The 20,001-nt window shown below is 41.8% G+C and overlaps 1 protein-coding gene and 1 non-coding gene across 2 annotated transcripts in view; one reads left to right on the top strand and one right to left on the bottom strand.

The window, feature by feature from the left end:
• Window positions 1–20,001, top strand: part of ddx46 (DEAD (Asp-Glu-Ala-Asp) box polypeptide 46) — an 86,791-nt gene that overhangs the window by 25,365 nt on the left and 41,425 nt on the right. The window contains exons 7-12 of the mRNA XM_070877101.1: window positions 6,923–7,043; window positions 7,137–7,312; window positions 9,021–9,142; window positions 11,495–11,573; window positions 16,036–16,118; window positions 18,858–19,022. Of these exons, the coding sequence (XP_070733202.1) occupies window positions 6,923–7,043; window positions 7,137–7,312; window positions 9,021–9,142; window positions 11,495–11,573; window positions 16,036–16,118; window positions 18,858–19,022 (746 nt within the window). The remainder of the gene's footprint in view (window positions 1–6,922; window positions 7,044–7,136; window positions 7,313–9,020; window positions 9,143–11,494; window positions 11,574–16,035; window positions 16,119–18,857; window positions 19,023–20,001) is intronic.
• LOC139263669 (U1 spliceosomal RNA) lies at window positions 13,515–13,678 on the bottom strand. The gene has a single exon (XR_011593190.1). It is a non-coding gene; the product is annotated as a U1 spliceosomal RNA (small nuclear RNA).

Genomic DNA, 20,001 nt, shown 5'->3' on the forward strand with positions numbered 1-20,001 from the left:
CATACCCAACAAACCTGTTAACAATCCCCACACAATGCCCCATCTATGGCGGGGGGGGGCGGGTAAGCTAAAGCAGTTAACATAAGAATTAGGAACAGGAGAAGGCCATCTAGCCCCTCGAGCCTGCTCTGCCATTCAACAAGATCATGGCTGATCTGGCCGTGGACTCAGCTCCACTTACCCGCCCGCTCCCCGTAACCCTTAATTCCCTTATTGGTTAAAAATCTAACTATCTGTGATTTGAATACATTCAATGAGCTAACCTCAACTGCTTCCCTGGGCAGAGAATTCCACAGATTCACAACCCACTGGGAGAAGAAATTCCTTCTCAACTCGGTTTTAAATTGGCTCCCCCGTATTTTGAGGCTGTGCCCCCTAGTTCTAGTCTCCCCGACCAGTGGCAACAACCTCTCTGCCTTTATCTTGTCTATCCCTTTCATTATTTTAAATGTTTCTATGATCACCCCTCATCCTTCTGAACTCCAACGAGTAAAGACCCAGTCTACTTAATCTATCATCATAAGGTAAACCCCTCATCTCCAGAATTAGCCTAGTGAATCTTCTCTGTACCCCCTCCAAAGCGAGTATATCCTTCCTTAAGTAAGGTGACCAAAACTGCACGCAGTACTCCAGGTGCGGCCTCACCAATACCCTGTACAGTTGCAGAGGACCTCCCTGCTTTTGTACTCCATCCCTCGCAATGAAGGCCAACATTCGATTCGCCTTCCTGATTACCTGCTGCACCAGAAAACTAACTTTTTGGGATTCATGCACAAGGACCCCCAGGTCCCTCTGCACTGCAGCATGTTGTAATTTCTCCCCATTCAAATAATATTCCCTTTTACTGTTTTTGCGCTGGGGTAAGGGACTTTGGCTGTGAGAGATAGCCCATGTGGTGGGGTAAGGGTCTTCAGCTGGGGGAGGCAGCACTTGCACTGGTGTAAGGGACTTCGGCTGGGGGAGGGATGCACTTGCGCAGAGGTATGGGACTTCGGCTGGAACTTGGTGGCTTTTGGAAAGATCTATCCTCTGGCTTCTGAAGTCAAAATGGATCGAATTACAAATTGGAAAGTCAGAACTTGGGCTGGGCGATTCCAGTTACACTTTCCAGAGGAACTTCAGGGTGTGGCTTATCCTCCAAGGGGACCAGTCAGCAGTAGGTCATGTGAAAATGGAGAGCCAATCAGAGAAATGGCTACCTTTCAGGTAGTACAAATAGACACATCCTTATTTTTAAGATTAAAAGCCCTGTCTATGAAGGTTTATTTTTAACACTATTTAAACATAACTTTTGCTCCAAAACATTTATTTATTATAATGCAATCTCTATTAATTAAAGAAAAGTAGCTCCCATTACTATCAATAAGAATATTACATTGTGATTGGTGGTCCAGGCACACGTCATCCCAGGATACGAGTACAATCCTGGAAGACATGTTCCCATACACTGGACTGCGAAACTAAGCCTCGGAGCACAATCCTACATTCCTCCGGGACCACCAGGTATTTTCGTTTAAAAAGAATTTGGTCAGAGGCGTTCGCTCGCATGAAACATAGAAACATAGAAAATAGGTGCAGGAGTAGGCCATTCTGCCCTTCGAGCCTGCACCACCATTCAATAAGATCATGACTGATCATTCACCTCAGTACCCCTTTCCTGCTTTCTCTCCATACCCCTCGATCCCTTTAGCCGTAAGGGCCATATCTAACTCCCTCTTGAATATATCCAATGAACTGGCATCAACAACTCTCTGCAGCAGGGAATTCCACAGGTTAACAACTCTCTGAGTGAAGAGGTTTCTCCTCATCTCAGTCCTAAATGGCCTACCTCTTATCCTAAGATTGTGTGTCCTGGTTCTGGACTTCCCCAACATCGGGAGCATTCTTCCCGCATCGAGCCTGTCCCGTCCCGTAAGAATCTTATACGTTTCAATGAGATCCCCTCTCATCCTTCTAAACTCCAGTGTATAAAGGCCCAGTTGATCCAGTCTCTCTTCATACGTCAGTCCAGCCATCCCGGGAATCAGTCTGGTGAACCTTCGCTGCACTCCCTCAATAGTAAGAACGTCCTTCCTCAGATTAGGAGAACAAAACTGAACACAATATTCCAGGTGAGGCCTCACTAAGGCCCTGTACAATTGCAGTAAGACCTCCCTGCTCCTATACTCAAATCCCCTAGCTATGAAGGCCAACATGCCATTTGCCGCCTTCACCGCCTGCTGTACCTGCATGTCAACTTTCAATGACTGATGAACCATGACACCCAGGTCTCGTTGCACCTGCCCTTTTCCTAATCTGCCACCATTCAGATAATATTCTGCCTTCGTGTTATTGCCTCCAAAGTGGATAACCTCACATTTATCCACATTATACTGCCTCTGCCATACATTTGCCCACTCACCTAACCTGTCCAAGTCACTCTACAGCCTCTTAGCATCCTCCTCACAGCTCACACCGCCACCCAGTTTAGTGTCATCTGAAAACTTGGAGATGTTACACTCAATTCCTTCATCCAAATCATTTATGTATATTGTAAAGAGCTGGGGTCCCAGCACTGAGCCCTGCGGCACTCCACTAGTCACTGCCTCCCATTCCGAAAAGGATCCATTTATCCCGACTCTCTGCTTCCTGTCTGCCAACCAATTCTCTATCCACGCCAGTACATTACCCCCAATATAATGTGCTTTGATTTTGCACACCAATCTCTTATGTGGGACCTTGTCAAAGGCCTTTTGAAAGTCCAAATACACCACATCCACTGGTTCTCCCTTGTCCACTCTACTAATTACATCCCCAAAAAATTCCGAGAAGATTTGTCAAACATGATTTCCCCTTCATAAATCCATGCTGACTTAGACCAATCCTGTCACTGCTTTCCAAATGCGCTGCTATTTCATCCTTAATAATTGATTCAAACATTTTCCCCACTACTGATGTCAGGCTAACCGGTCTATAATTACCTGTTTTCTCTCTCCCTCCTTTTTTAAAAAGTGGTGTTGCATTAGCTACCCTCCAGTCCCTAGGAACTGATCCCGAGTTGATAGACTGTTGGAAAATGATCACCAATGCATCCACTATTTCGAGGGCCACTTCCTTAAGTACTCCTGGATGCAGACAATTAAGCCCCGGGGATTTATCGGCCTTCAATCCCATCAATTTCCCCAACACAATTTTCCGTCTAATAAGGATATCCTTCAGTTCCTCCTTCTCTCTAGACCCTCGGTCCCCTAGTACATCCGGAAGGTTATTTATGTCTTCCTTCGTGAAGACAGAACCAAAGTATTTGTTCAATTGGTCTGCCATTTCTTTGTTCCCCATTATAAATTCACCTGAGTCCGACTGCAAGGGACCTACGTTTGTCTTCACTAATCTTTTTCTCTTCACATATCTATAGAAGCTTTTGCAGTCAGTTTTTATGTTCCCGGCAAGCTTCCTCTCGTACTCTGTTTTCCCCCTCCTAATCAAACCCTTTGTCATCCTCTGCTGAACTCTAAATTTCTTCCAGTCCTCAGGTTTGCTGCTTTTTTTGGCCAATTTATATGCCTCTTCCTTGGATCTAATACTATCCTTAATTTCCCTTGTTAGCCACGGTTGAGCCACCTTCCTGGTTTTATTTTTACTCCAGACAGGGATATACAATTGTTGAAATTCATCCATGTGATCTATAAATGTTTGCCATTGCCGATCCGCCGTCAACACTTTACGTATCATTTGCCAGTCTATTCTAGTCAATTCAAGTCTCATACCATCAAAGTTAGCTTTTCTTAAGTTCAGAACCCTAGTTTCTGAATTAATTGTGTCACTCTCTATCTTGATAAAGAATTCTACCATATTATGATCACTCTTCCCCAAGGGGCCTCTCACAACAAGATTGCTAATTGGTCCCTTCTCATTAAACATCACCCAGTCTAGGATGGCCAGCTTTCTAGTTGGTTCCTCGACATATTGGTCAAGAGAACCATCCCTAATACACTCCAGGAAATCCTCCTCCACCACATTGCTACCAGTTTGGTTAGCCCAATCAATATATAGATTAAAGTCGGCCATGATAACTGCTGTACCTTTATTGCACGCATCCCTTATTTCTTGTTTGTGCTATCCCCAACCTCACTACTACTGTTTGGTGGTCTGTACACAACTTACACCAGCATTATACCAAACCATATTTGGTATTCCGTAGCTCTACCCATACCGATTCCACATCATCCAAGCCAATGTCCTTCCTTACTATTGCATTAATTTCCTCTTTAACCAGAAACGCCTCCTTTTACTTTCTGTCTATCCTTCCTAAATGTTGAATACCCCTGGATGTTGAGTTCCCAGCCTTGGTCATCCTGGAGCCATATCTCTGTGATGCCAGTTACATCATATCCGTTAATTGCTATCTGCGCAGTTAATTCGTCCACCTTATTCCGAATACTCCTCGCATTGAGGCACAGAGCCTTCAGGCTTGTCTTTTTAACACACTTTGCCCCTTTAGAATTTTGCTGTAATGTGACCCTTTTTATTTTTTGCCTTGGGTTTCTCTGCCCTCCACTTTTACTATTCTCCTTTCTATCTTTTGCCTCTGTCTCCTTTTTATTTACCTCTGCCTCCCTGCATAGGTCCCCACCCCCCTGCCATATTAGTTTAACTCCTCCCCAGCAGCACTAGCAAACACTCCCCCTTGGACATTGGTTCTGGTCCTGCCCAGGTGCAGACTGTCTGGTTTGTAATCGTCCCACCTACCCCAGAACCGGTTCCAATGTCCCAGGAATTTGAATCCCTCCCTTCTGCACTGCTCCTCAAGCCACGCATTCATCTGAGCTATCCTGCGATTCTTACTCTGACTAGCACGTAGCACTGGTAGCAATCCTGAGATTACTACTTTTGAGGGCCTACTTTTTAATTTGGCTCCAAGCTCCCTAAATTATTCTCGTAGGACCTCATCCTGTTTTTTACCTATATGCACCATGACAGCTGGCTGTTCACCCTTTCTTTTCAGCATGTCCTGCACCCGCTCCGAGACATCCTTGACCCTTGCACCAGGGAGGCAACATCCCATCTTGGAGTATCGGTTGTGACCGCAGAAACGCCTATCTATTACCCTTACAATTGAATCCCCTATCACTATCGCTCTCCCACTCTATTTTCTGCCCTCCTGTCCCATGGTGCCATGAACTTAGCTGCTGCTGTCTTCCCCTGAAGAGTCATCCCCCCCCCCCCCCCCAACAGTACCCAAAGCGGTGTATCTGTTTTGCAGGGGGATGACCACAGGGAACCCCTGCACTACCTTCCTTGCACTGCTCTTCCTGTTGGCCACCCATTTACTCTCTGGCTGTGTACCATTTACCCGAAGTCTCTGACCGCAATTTTCGCTCCAATGTGTATAAGTTACGCAAGGTTTCAGTGAGATTAGATGTTATGCGGTTCTTTTTGCAGAGGATAGTGGAGTTATGGAACAAGTTGCTGGCTTGTGAGGTGTGTGCTGACTCTCTGCATACCTTCAAAAGAGAGCTGAGCAGAGATCATGTCTTCTAAAAGGTAGACGAATACAAGCTAATATAAGCATGATTACTGTTGCCTCCAAAACTAATTTTGATTGCCTGAGGGGATGGGAGAGAGAAACTTTCCCCCCAAATCTCCCTAATTGGACCTGGGTTTTTATCTGGTGGGCGGGGGTGTCTAATAATGATGCTTCGGGCATCAGGACAGTATGGAGCAGGCTTTTGATGTCTTTTTCTTGAGAGAGAAGCTGGCAGATGCAGGAGTTGTTTCTCAGTGAGTGATGGGGAAGTTTTTTTTCCATTGGATGGGATAAATTACTGCTCATGGGGGCAGGAATGGGCCCCATTTTGTTGTGTGGGGAGGGGGGGAACACAAGCTTCAGATCAGGATTTGTTTTTAGTAGAGGAAAGGGGCAGACTGACTTTATGCTCAGTAGTGGGGAGGATGAGTTTATCTTCAGCAGGAGGCGGAAAACAGAGTTTTTCTTAAAGGGGGGAGTCGAGGGTTGTACTTACTAGGAGGCAGGGAAGGCTGTGTTCTTGGTGGGGGGAACAAGTTGGTAGACAGTAAGTGGACGGGTTAGTGCGATTGTTTCTGCTCAGTGAGTGGGGGCTTGATGACTGAATTTCTGCTTAATTGAGGCGAGGGGAGTGGGGTGGCGGCTGATAGCTGCTGTGCATGTGCTGGGGGTGTTCTGATTTCAGCTCATGGGGCTGCTGAAACTTTTTTGATTTGAGAAAAAACACAAATTTGAATAATAAACCAAACTTCTTTATATGAGCAGACTGACCAACTGAGCCAGATCATGACATCAGTGAAGTTAGTACTCGAGTAATAAATGATGTCACTTCAGACTATGAGCAGCAACTGATGGTTATCTTTCTCTTATTTCGATGATACCCTGACTATATGACTGTCTCAATTTGAACTTCCCTCATCTGTTGTAATTTGTGTTATGGTTAGTTAAATTGCTATGTATGATAATTTTACATTTTTCTTCAAAAATAATTAACTGCCATTATTTTAGAATGTGGCATGCACTGCAATACGAACCACAACTTGCATGTATACAGTGCCCTTAAGGTCGAAGAACATTCCCAAAACACTTCATAGAAGCATGAGCAAATGGAGAAAGGCATTTTGGGCGGATACTTGTTCAGTACACAATTCTTTTAATTCTGTAAAAATGACGTGCGTTCTTGGCTTTGATGGCCACTTGCTATTCCTTTGTCTATCCCCCTCACTTCCTCCAGATTTTTACCTGTTTCTTCAATGTCCTGCACCCACTATGGCCAAGAGGACTAAATGAGCTTCCATGCTTGGCTGGTTACTAAACCAAACACAAGAGTACCCTGTAGATCACTATCCAACTAACTTGACTATCACGGTTCATTTTATGCAGTGACTGAAATCTTGCCTTTGTCTTGCTTTACAGAAGTGAATGCCTACAGATTGGAGTTGGAGGGAATTGCAGTTCGTGGCAAAGGCTGTCCAAAACCAATTAAATCATGGGTGCAATGTGGGATCGCTATGAAGATATTAAGTTCATTGAAAAAGTGAGTATTTTCTAAAACGTTACAGTATTGAAATGATTTTATAAATGTACTCCTCTCACCAATTCCCCCCAACATATTGTTTTTTAATATTAGGCAAGGATATGAGAAGCCGACACCAATCCAAGCACAGGCAATCCCTGCCATCATGTGTGGACGCGATTTAATTGGAATTGCCAAAACCGGAAGTGGAAAGACCATTGCTTTTCTTTTACCTATGTTCCGACACATCATGGATCAGAGGCCGCTTGAAGAAGGGGAAGGTCCTGTTGGTGAGTATTTCGTCTTGTGTGCTTACGGATGCCACAGCACTGCAATCAAGTATCACAGAATTATAAAACTCTGATTCAGTTGTCTCCATGTACCTCTTGTTCTTGCTGTTGGTATGACTGTAATTTTCCCGGCCTGCGCGCACCATCGCAGCAGGCCGGGGAGTCGGAAGGAGCAACGTGGCGGCATACTACGCCACGCAGCACGTGCTGGAGCAGGAGAGCGACTGGATTGGACATCACCAAGATCTAGGTTGCTGATTGGACAAGTACAGCAGGAGCAGCGAGGTTCATGCGCAGGAGCGGCGCGTGATCGTGGAGCAATGTGATCGGGGCCCAGGGGTAGCACGGGCCAGCCCACACTGCGATATGTGTGCGCACTAGGTCTGTGCAGCAGAGCTGGTCTCTAGTTGTCTTGGTTAATCCTTGCCACTGGTTCAAGACCTAGCTCTGTCAAGCCCGTGTGGTGGCTGGTGTGCAACAGCCACCACATGTTAAAATCCACGCACAGGCATCTTTCACCCCTCAAGATTTAGTTCGGGACCTGGAATATTAGGTCCTTCATTGAAACACCTGTGAACTTTTTGGCATGGCAGCAAGTCATCCTCGATTCGAGGGACTGCCTATGATGATGTTTTAGGATTTGAATTTGCCCTGTAATAAAACAGTTTTGTGATTGAAAATTTTCATGCCTTTCAGTGCATTTAGCAAGTTTACTATGTTTTCGTCAGAATTTAAAATTGCGTGAAATAGCAAAGATCCTTAATCTATTGATGAAAATAACAACTGTGTGATGGTACCGCTGTAATCTCATTTTAGAGTTATGTTGAGCTTTGCGACCAGGGTTTATAAATTTAGATTTAGATTACCTCAAACGTAAGGACCCCACCCATAAGGGTCATAGCTGCAACTTAAAATCTTCTTTGCATTAAAAACTACAGCCGGTACACAAGTTGGAATAGTACATCCCTTAAGTCACTCCCACTTATTTTTTACTTCTAGTCATCTGTGGACGAGCAAGTATTTGGAAAGAGATGCATAAAAAGGAAACTGTGGCCTTATGCCTGCTTTTACTAGACAAGAGTTTTAAGGACATTTGCTGGGCAGGAGTTGGGCAAATAGCCCAAATCTCTGCCCACGAAGGCCCTCATCCTGGGGAGGCGCGCGATCTGCCAAAAGAAATTGATAGTTCACAAGTGCCGGGTTTAGGTGTATTCGCTTTGCGCGCCTAAATCCGAAACTTGCGGCGCCTCTTCGGGCGCGTGCACACTTCGTATGCACCAAAGAGGCTGCAGTTTACAGCCCTATATTAAAAGGGTTAATGAGGCTTAGTTAATAAGCTCCTAGATGTGATTCTACATTCCAGAATACAAGTGAGGTTAGTTATTGAAGTACCAGAGGCGCTCATTTTCCAAAATTATAAGGGAGGAGTTGTACCAAAAACCTAGAGGATGGGAAATGTTATATCCTGTTTATAAAAAAAAAAATTGGAAAAACCCACATAACTATAAACCAGTTAGCCTCTCAATAGTAGTTGGAAAATCGCTGAACGCCATAATTAGGAAAAACATTGGTGAAAACTTTGAAAGATATGGGCTAATCACTGTATTCAGAAGTGACAATCCTCAATTGTACAGTCATTCCATTTGTTTCAAGAACCAATGACACTTTAATGCACTATCAAATATTTTTAATTATTTTTTGTTTTCAGCACTCATCTCTACTCCAACCCGTGAGTTAGCCCTTCAGATTACCAAAGAATGCAAGAAATTCTCAAAAGCACTTGGACTGAGGGTAGTCTGTGTTTATGGTGGAACTGGAATAAGTGAACAGGTAATTCTTTTTCGACCAGTTTTTGCCCTTTCTATGCTCAAAGCAATACGTGGATACTGTCTGATACCTTGCCCAAGTGTCCTTTCTTCATTTACAAGCCGAGACAGTGTGTGTTGACAGGCTATTCATTTTGGGGTTGAGGTCAAATGTTTTATACAAAATAAACCAGCTAACTCAATGCAGACCATGAATTAAACCTGAGATCTTCCTGAACTTCCCACCGAACGATTAAGAAACTACAGGGACCCACTGGAGTCAAATTGTTGGAACTGGTCCTAATATAGTGAAATTCTGTGCTTTCGTAATAAATTAAAATTTAATTCGAACGGTTTTATAAAATTTGTTGGAAGTTATTAAGGTTACAAGTGATTAATTTTTTAAAAAACTAATAACTAGTCTATCAGTACAATAATAAAATCAAGAAATGCTGGAAACCTGGAAACAGCATCTGTGAAACGACTACGGTAGGATTAACGTTTCAAGTGGATTACCTTTTTCTGATGAAAGGTAACCCACCTGAAACGAACCCTGCCTTCCTCTCCCCAGTTGCTGCCTGATCTGAATTTTTCCAGCATTTTCTGTTTTTATTTCAGATTTCCAACATTTGCAGTGTTTTGCTTTTTACCCATCAGTAAGATGACTTTGTAATTCTTTGAGTACTAGAGGCTTGCATTGTAGCATTATATCTGCAGTTGTGCAAAGTGTCCTGTCTTCATTTCCCAGATTACTCAATCAGTAATAGAACATTTGTACTATAATAACGTAATGTAGATTTGAGGAGCAGGAGCTATGTCTTATAATATTACAACTTCAGTATTTTACCAGAAAGGAAATACTCCAGCCCCACAATCGTATTCTGGTATATTCGTGCATAAAATTTACTTCAGTTTTTTTTTATTGAGTTACCATTTTATTAAAAACTTGCCAATCAGTAGTTGGCCTCCTAGTTGGAGCCACCATCTTTTTGGTGCTCACAGTTGACATTTTAATGCTAAACATTGCCCCTTTGCTGCCAGTGAAGTACACGTGCTGGATACTAGAAGCTAAATCCGAGCTTGGAAAATTCTGTAGAGATGGCGGTCCTGATCAGAAGACTAGCCACTATGCAGTAGTTTATGAAGTGTCTCCAGATTAGCCCCAAACTGGTATGAAGAACCTGCTCCCATTAAGTCAGTGGCATTACTGCAGGTGCAGGCTGCTCCAGTAACCTGCTACAAGACTGGCTTGGCAGGGGAGGGAGATCTGAAATGGCATCTAAAAATCTATTAAAATATTGATAATTCCTAAAGATATAGTTATATAGTTAGATTTGCTTTGAGAAAAAGATAGCTTGCAAGTACTTCCCTTAGCCCTTCTCCAGCTATATAATCATATTCTTGTACAAACCTCATGTAGTGTTTCTTTAAATTTATGATTAGTTGTATTCTCCAGTTTACTTGTATAGATTAATATTGCATTTCATATGAATTATCTAGTCATTTAAATGCAGCAATCATAATGCGCTAATTATAATGAATATTAATTCCATCAGAAGTTACATTCATTTGTCTTAATCATATTCATGACTATATCACCAAATAGATGGAGAAAATAGCAATCTCTGCTCTAGATTGTTCTCTTGAACCCCAGGACTCTCTCACTCTGGAGTTTCTTTTTGATTTTTTTCTCTTTCCCCATTCTCCCCTACTTATCTGCAAGAAACAAGTCAAGCATTGAGATGTCTAGCCTTTGTCTGCTCCACCTATACACGGTTAGATTTCAACTACAAAGGAGGAAAAGAAGATTGTGGATGAAACTAAATTTCCCTCGTAGTGTCCAGTTTAGTTATGAATTTGGTGAAGTCACCTACTTCCCAAAAAGCACCAGTACAGTTAGATAGCAATGAGAAAGTGTTTTTATAATGAGTCAGAGTGTGTAATCAAGTGCATTACTTTGCAGAGGGGTCATTTTTCTAAACGGCTGTCATTACCACAACTAAATGCTTTGCTGGGGTAGTAAACGTATACATTGAGATTGAATTAACTCTGAGATGTTAAGTCCTCTTCACAAATACTAGATTTAGCTCAAATTGTACAATATAATACTGTACAAATATCATAAAATTTTGAATTGCATAACAATTTAGTAGAATATACTTCTTCATACAATTATTACAAATATGGCTCCCTAAAGTTTTGAATCCCTCATGGGAATGTCTCTTATTAATGGTTAACTTCATCTGTGTTCTAACCGTAAATTCGTAGAGGCTTCTCCCAAATAAAATCAACTTGAATGACTGACAGTCCTAATTCTTAATGAATAACTTATGATGATCATTGTGTATTAAAAGAAACATTTTATTTCTTAATCCAGATTGCAGAACTAAAGCGAGGAGCAGAAATTATAGTTTGTACACCAGGCCGCATGATAGATATGCTTGCAGCCAATAATGGTAAGTAAAGGGAGGTGTAAACAGTTGAGCACTTGCTATAGTTTACACTTTATCACTTATCTAATGTTAAGTGTACATGGAAGCCACTTAAAGCGGAATGTAGGGGGAAGCACTTTAAAAGGAGAAAGTGCTCAACCTCTATATGTTTTCCGCAGTTTGTATTTTTTAAGCAGTGAAGGACTCCTATGTAGAGCCGAGGAGATGGTCACTTGAGTGATCACTTATGCAATGTGGAATGAATTCCTCACAAAGCACACGTACTAGGCACTACTCAGTTTGATGCATATACAGAATTTGCTGCTAACTAAGATGCACATTTTATGACGCCCTCCCTCTACCCTGACGTCGGAAAGTCTTTGCATCAACTTTATTCAAACAATGGTTTCCTGGGTTCTGCAGAGGAATCTTACTGCTGATTGTTGTTGAGTGATACATCCTGTTTCAAATGCAGCATAATGGAACACATATGAGAGTGAGCACTTCTCTCAATATAGGCAGCTTTTCTTCATTGGTGCACTTCTGTATCTAAAATAATATAAGCATCGTGTTATAATTCTAGAAATTGAACAGCAAACCGATTTCTAAGACAAAACATTCTAACTTGGGTCAATTTTTTAAAAAATTAAAATTCTCATGTCTTTCTACACAGCAAGTGAATTATTCACTATTGAGTCTGAATACGTTCAGTCTTTGACAATGTTAATGTGCTATCTGCTAAATTTAGTAGAGAACTAAACTTTAAAATAAGAACATAGCATAAGAAATAGGAGCAGGAGTAGGCCATTTGGCCCTTCGAGCCTGCTCCGCCATTTAATAAGATCATGGCTGATCTTCTACCTATTCTGACGGGTTTGGACAGGTTGGATGCAGGAAGAATGTTCCCAATGTTGGGGAAGTCCAGAACCAGGGGTCACAGTCTAAGGATAAGGGGTAAGCCATTTAGGACCGAGATAAGGAGAAACTTCTTCACCCAGAGAGTGGTGAACCTGTGGAATTCTCTACCACAGGAAGTAGTTGAGGCCAATTCACTAAATATATTCAAAAGGGAGTTAGATGAAGTCCTTACTACTCGGGGGATCAAGGGATATGGCGTGAAAGCAGGAAGTGGGTACTGAGGTTTCATGTTCAGCCATGAACTCATTGAATGGCTGTGCAAGCTAGAAGGGCTGAATGGCCTGCTCCTGCACCTATTTTCTATGTTTCTATATGTTTCTATTAACTCCACCTTCCCGCACTATCCCCATATCCCTATCAATCGATCTCTTACTTGAATATACTCAACGACTGATGACAGGACCACGCAATTATTTTAATAAAGTATGGAACAAGAAAAGGTAATTTAGTCCATCAAACAGTTTCTTTCATGTATTAATCTACCTGATCGTGAACTGTATCCACCAATTTAATCTCCTGAGTTGAACACTCTAAATAACCATTGTTTGATCCCTAAAAATAATCTACCAAACTTTACTATATCTACCCATTTCTGCATCTCCACTGGTTATAACTACTCAACCATCGGTGGTTGTGCCTTCAGCTGCCTGGGCCTTTAGCTCTGGAACTCCCTCCCTAAACCACTTTACCTCCTTTCCTCCTTTAAGACACTCCTTAAACCTACCTCTTTGACCAAGCTTTTCGTCATCTGCCATAATTTCTTCTTATGTAGCTCGGTATCAAATTTATTTTTTTTGTCTTAAAACACTCCTGCGAGAAGCGCCTTGGGACGTTTTACTGCGTTAAAGGCACTATATAAATACAAGTTGTTGTTGAGAACTGCCTTACACAGTTAACAATCTGCCTCTTCTCCCAGCCATAGCAGGCTGACTCTGTTGTGATTCATCCCTATGACCTTCAACTCTGTTCCCAGCTAGATGTATGTGCAGATTAGCTCATTTTGTTGAGAACCTGTTCTACTTATCCCACTACCCTTTATCGAATTTCCAGGCAAAAGCGTGAGCACAATCCCCCACTATTACAAATGAGGCTGTTGAGTATACTGCATGTGGGGACATCGCAGGAATCGGTGCACCTGAAGTGCAATGGAACACCCTCAACCTGGGAGAAGTACTTTCCTGATCATGGTCTCTCCCCTGCCATGGCAACATTTTTCTAAATTCAAGTCTCACTTGAGGCTTGTTGATTTTAAGCACTACAACTTAAATTTTCCAAGTATGCACTAATGGCAAGGAACCTTGTCTGCCACCAGTGCACGTTAGAAATGTTTGAGCAACACATCTGTGATTTTGTGGTATGTGTTGGCAGCAGGCATGTTTTCTCACTGTCTGAGCTTACTCAGAACATTTTGGTCTTCTGGTTATGACATTACTCACAAAAACATATTTTAAATTGTGCAGCTGCCAGGAGCTGATAGCCAACTCTTACTCATCCACTCGCCATTAATGAAAAGAAAATCACAAGCTGCTTATAAATACAGATGGCCCAGGTTTCTCCTACTGCCGTTTAACTGCTTGACAGTTAAACTTTCAGTTAGAGTTTGAACATTTAAATATTTACAGTTAATTTTACTTTAACTTTCAGTTACCAACACATTTTCAATTATCTCTGTTCACTTGGAACTATCGTGACTGTCTTTTGTGTTTTCTTAAATCTGATGCTTGTCAACCAATCAGATGGGAGAAATCAAATTTGAGATTTATAGGCCAGTCAGGTTACAGCAAATTTAGGACCAGTGTTAGGAGGTTCATCAGGTAAACAGTGATGACAATTTGAACTAACTTTGGCTGGCTACAGTGATGAAGGCAAAATGTAGAACAGTTGAAAGTTCTGGGGGAAACCAGGTTTTCCTGGATCAATGAACTGATCAGGGTGAACGGATTTTCTCATCTGTACTTATCTTGTGATTCCCTAATTGGGAATGGGACATAGAGTTGTAATGACCTATTGACTAATCTAAAAAGCAAAGCAATCTTATAATCCTTCAGATAAACTTTTATTAAAGTAATGTCATCTGGTTCGACACTCGCCAATCAACTCAAATGTCCTGCTTATATCTCCATCTGTGCCTCTCAGTATTTTAAGGAGCTAGAACATATTCTTCTCAATCTTCCTTTTCATAACAAATGCAAGTTCATTGAGTCTGCTGTCTTGCCTGGGAATATCAGAAGGGCCATAATCATCTTTGTCATTTTTCTCTGAGCCCTGTCCATTGTATTGAAGATAAGACTGCCCCAAATTGCAGATTATTTCATATGTGGCCCCACAAGATAAAGTCAAATGCCCTAGAGATACATTCTGGTATTTGATTAGTTTTGTTGATAGTTTTGTATTGGCAAGAAACTTCCAGTAAGTGGTCAATAATTGCCCTCCATTTCCTTCTCCATCTTGCTGTGTAGGAAGACTGGAAATCTTTCAAGAAGATTTGAGCTTTTCTATGACACAGGAGCTACTTTTGAAATGATTCTGCTTTAAAATAAAAATCAATTATATCACACATTGATACCAAAAAAGATATTGCTGGGGGTATGTGTAGATTTAAAGGTAGTTCATTATGACTTCATTGTAGCACCTAATGTATTTTATATCAGACATGATTGCTGATTTGAATGCATGAGAAAGTATACAGTTTAATATTAGACAAATACTGTATGATACTGAATATCACTTTACTAAACTGTCAACATTATTTGACCCATATGGAGAAAGTTTCCTCAAGAAATTTGATTTGGGCATGCAAGACTTAACCCATCAGAGGTAGGTCCATAATAAAGTTGTGCAGTATCCAGTTACTAAATTTGTGGCTCCTTGTGAATGTGTCATATTCATTTCAGAATATAAACTCTACCTTTGGAATATTTTCACATGTTTTTTCCACTCCATTTATATAGGTTTTAATGTTCTTGTATTCAGATACATAGAAAGTTGAGTAAAATCCAGCATACAGCAGTTCCTCACTACTTCACTGGTTAAGCCTCTAGAGGAAGTATGCAGTTAGTTAATATAAATTACACGACTAATAGCCATTAAGCAAGGGCCCTGTCTTCCACACATGCGGCGTAATCTCTAATATGTTCTTTTTCTAGGTGAATGCTGAGACTTGTCAGATAATGGCTGATGTGGCTCCATGCTTCATCTCAGTCTAAAATTGTGTGATGGGTGTTTGTTTTGGAGAGATCTGTTTTGTGAATTTTGCAGGTTCTGCTTGCCCTGATGGTACGCAAGAGAAGAGTTAGAAAACATGGGCAATTGTTTTCACACAATATTGTACCCAATGTATAATCCGTACTTAAGAATGTAATATTGTATGAAGACGAGACAAAGTATAAAGCAGAATAATAATCATGAAACTATGGACCAAGTTGGTGCTTAATTTGGGAAAGATGCTTCATTTTTTTTTTTTAGTTTAGTTTTTGTATTTTAGTATATAAAATCGGTTTAAATGATTTAAGGATTGCTGAATGTTTGATTCGAGCACTTATTAAAATTATATTCTTGCTATTCATAGGTCGTGTGACAAATTTTCGCAGAGTTACCTATGTTGTACTTGACGAAGCAGATAGAATGTTTGATATGGGTTTTGAGCCTCAGGTAAGCATTTTGCAGAGAAGCTTTTCTCAAAGTATTGTTTGATTGTTTTGACTATTAAATAGTTAAAATTCACTTATTTGGATATGTGTGTAGATAGCTGATCATATATTAATTCTAAAGTTCTGCTGCAATGAACAAAATTCACAGAAAATTATAATCCAGTGCATTGAAATAATTGTATACACTGATATGCTGAGCGGTCGATTGGTTCACTTTAATGCATCATTTCACATTTTCTTTTGACTGTATGTGATTTGATAAATGTTTATATAGCATACAGAGTAGTTCACCAATCAGCAAGTGGTCAGAAACCAGCATTTTCATTGCAAGTAATTCTACATGTGTAAATGTCATCAGTGCAGTAGCGCATTACATCTGTGGTTATGATGGTTTTATAGATTTTATATGGATAAAACTTGTTTATTATAGTTGTGTAGTGCCCTTCCCCCCCCCCCCCCCCCCACCCCCAAACAGAATCAAATTATGTAAATGTCACTTTTTTTTAGAATTTGACTTTGCTTTGCATATTATGATGGAGTTGTACATTTGGCTCACACGGTATTTGCAGGAGCATATGTTTGAGTATTGTTGGGTATATTTCAATACTATTCCATTTCTGAAGATCAACCCCCCACCCCTCTTTAAATTCCTTGGATGTAACTCCCTAAACACACAGGACTGTTAATTTTTTTGCATAAGTAATACAGTGTTCGTTTCTTTGTTCTCCTGGTCACCATGTCTCCATTGATGCTGTTTTATGGCTAGCTGTGTGTGAGTGATCAGGAGAGGGCAGATCTCCATCTAATTTCTCCCTCTCTCTTGGCTAATGGAAAGGACCTGGCCCATGCTTGTCTCTTCCCTACAACGATGAGGTGAGATTAGTAACTCACTGTTTGGGGAATCATGGAAATGTGCTAATTTACACACTCCTGGTACGTAAGAATATATTTTTTAAAAGCTTCTTAGTTTATGATCGCATTCTCAAAGTATTTAGTGTTTTCATTCATAACTTTGCATAGAATTTACAGCACAGAAACATTCGGCCCAACTGGTCCATGTTTGTATTTTAGCTCCACATGAGCCTCCTCACTCTACTTCATCTAACCCTATCAGCATATCCTTCTATTCCTTTGTCCCTGATGTACTCATCAAGCTTCCCCTTGTATGCATCTATGCTATTCGCCTCAACTACGCCATGTTGTAGCAAGTTCCATATTCTAACCATTCTCTGGGTAAAAAGGTTTCTTTTGAATTCCTTATTGGATTTATTAGTAACTATCTTATATTGATGACCACTAATTTTGGACTAACTCACAAGTGGAAACGTCCTCTCTACATCTACCTAAGCAAACCCATTCATACATAATTTTAAATATAAGTTAAACCTCTGTGGTCCGGCACCCTCGGGACCTGACTGGTGCCAAAACAGAGAATTTTCCAAACCACGGGAGGTCATGCCGAGCCTAGGCCTACCGGTACCTGTAGACAGCACCTGGGCTTTTGAACGCCTCTGCCACATTCCGGCTCAGGCTGCGAAACTCTGGCCTCGCTCTCTCTTTGTGTAGAAATCTCCCAGCCACATTTATTAATTAACGTGCTGGTTTGGTACTCTTTTTTAATAAACCCTCCTCTCCCTCAGGCCCAGCTTCAGCGCCTCAGTCAGCTGCCTGCCCTTCCCTTTCCTTGCCTGATGCCACCCACGCAAAGCGGCAGTTCCGCAGCACAGAACACTGAGAGCCAGGAAGTGCGGGAAACCGGGACTAATGCCGAACCACGGATGTTTCCGGACTAGTGTCCCGGACCAGAGAGGTCCAACCTGTACCTCTATCAGGTCACCCTTCAGTTTCTCTTCTATATTGAAATTCACTTGCCATTCACCCACCCATTGTACAAGGTTCTTAATGTCTTCTTGCATTTTGTTGCCGTCTTCCTCGTTATAAATATATATTTTTACCAGTTTGCACCTATCTACCTAGCAGCATGTTACAATTATCATCCATGAAAATTACACTTAAGCTGCTACAGAAAATCTCGGTATCTAATCATTTTTACATCAATGAATATAGACTTATGGGCCTAGAAATTCGATGGTGCTGCACCCATAAAATGGGCACCTAATGATCTAATTTGGCAGGTGATGTGCATGCAATCGTTTTGTGCTGGAAATGTTGCCCGCCGTATTTGTTAGGGCTGCTCAGTAGGCATCCAGGGCCCGCGCCTGAAACTAGTGTTGGGCTCCTTGCATATGCAAATCGGGAGCCTAATGCCTGTTTCAGGCTCATTTGTCAAATAGCACTGCGAATGACCGCAGTCTGGGCCATGCGCCAGTTTCTATAGGCGCTCACCAGCTAAACCACCAGTACTTGGCGACCGATGGAGGCTGCCATCCGACGGTAAGTTAAAAGTTTTTTTACTTCTATTGTAGAGCCAAGAGGAGCAGGAGTGCTCATTCGAACCACAGGCCAATTGCTGGCTACCATTTTGTACACATCTTGATTGCTTCCCTAATCTTCACCCTCCCCCGTGAACAGCAAGCTGCCTCTGAGGCCGAGAATGACCCCCACAGCTCAGCAGTACTTTCCCAATGAGACCAGCGAACCAATTTGTCTTGGTCCTGCCGCCACCTTCATTAGATGGTTCATGAGCGATCCTATTTCTAACCCACAATTTACTAAAGATTTGTTACTAAAGATCAGAAAGAACTTTAAAGATTAACCGTTTCTATTTGTGTGTTAATAGGTAATGCGAATAGTAGAAAATATTCGACCAGACCGACAAACGGTTATGTTTTCTGCTACATTTCCCAGAGCTATGGAGGCCCTGGCACGGCGAATACTAACAAAACCTATTGAAGTGCAAGTGGGTAGTAGAAGTGTCGTTTGCTCTGATGTTGAACAACATGTGGTAGGTGCTGAACAACAGTGCAAACCATTCATTATGATCTAGCAATTTATTGCCACAGTTGAATGTTTTTCTATAGCAAGCTAGAGCCCCACAACCCATGTTGGGCAAGGAATTTTCATTTTTTATGTATGGTGCTATTGTGGACATTGCATTTATTATTGGTTATTCTAAATGTTGCTCCTTGGCATAAGTGAAACCTTTCTCTTTCTGAGTGGTTATACATAGAAACATAGAAAATAGGTGCAGGAGCAGGCCATTCAGCCCTTCTAGCCTGCACCGCCATTCAACGAGTTCATGGCTGAACATGAAACTTCAGTACCCACTTCCTGCTTTCACGCCATACCCCTTGATCCCCCGAGTACTAAGGACTTCATCTAACTCCCTTTTGAATATATTTAGTGAATTGGCCTCAACTACTTCCTGTGGTAGAGAATTCCACAGGTTCACCACTCTCTGGGTGAAGAAGTTTCTCCTTATCTCGGTCCTAAATGGCTTACCCCTTATCCTTAGACTGTGACCCCTGCTTCTGGACTTCCCCAACATTGGGAACATTCTTCCTGCATCCAACCTGTCCAAACCCGTCAGAATTTTAAACGTTTCTATGAGGTCCCCTCTCACTCTTCTGAACTCCAGTGAATACAAGCCCAGTTGATTCAGTCTTTCTTGATAGGTCAGTCCCACCATCCCGGGAATCAGTCTGGTGAATCTTCGCTGCACTCCCTCAACAGCAAGTATGTCCTTCCTCAAGTTAGGAGACCAAAACTGTACACAATACTCCAGGTGTGGCCTCACCAAAGCCCTGTACAACTGTAGCAACACCTCCCTGCCCCTGTACTCAAATCCCCTCGCTATGAAGGCCAACATGCCATTTGCTTTCTTAACCGCCTGCTGTACCTGCATGCCAACCTTCAATGACTGATGTACCATGACACCCAGGTCTCGTTGCACCTTCCCTTTTCCTAATCTGTCACCATTCAGA

Source organism: Pristiophorus japonicus, chromosome 4 (genome assembly GCF_044704955.1).
Source record: "Pristiophorus japonicus isolate sPriJap1 chromosome 4, sPriJap1.hap1, whole genome shotgun sequence".
Classification (NCBI taxonomy): domain Eukaryota; kingdom Metazoa; phylum Chordata; class Chondrichthyes; family Pristiophoridae; genus Pristiophorus; species Pristiophorus japonicus.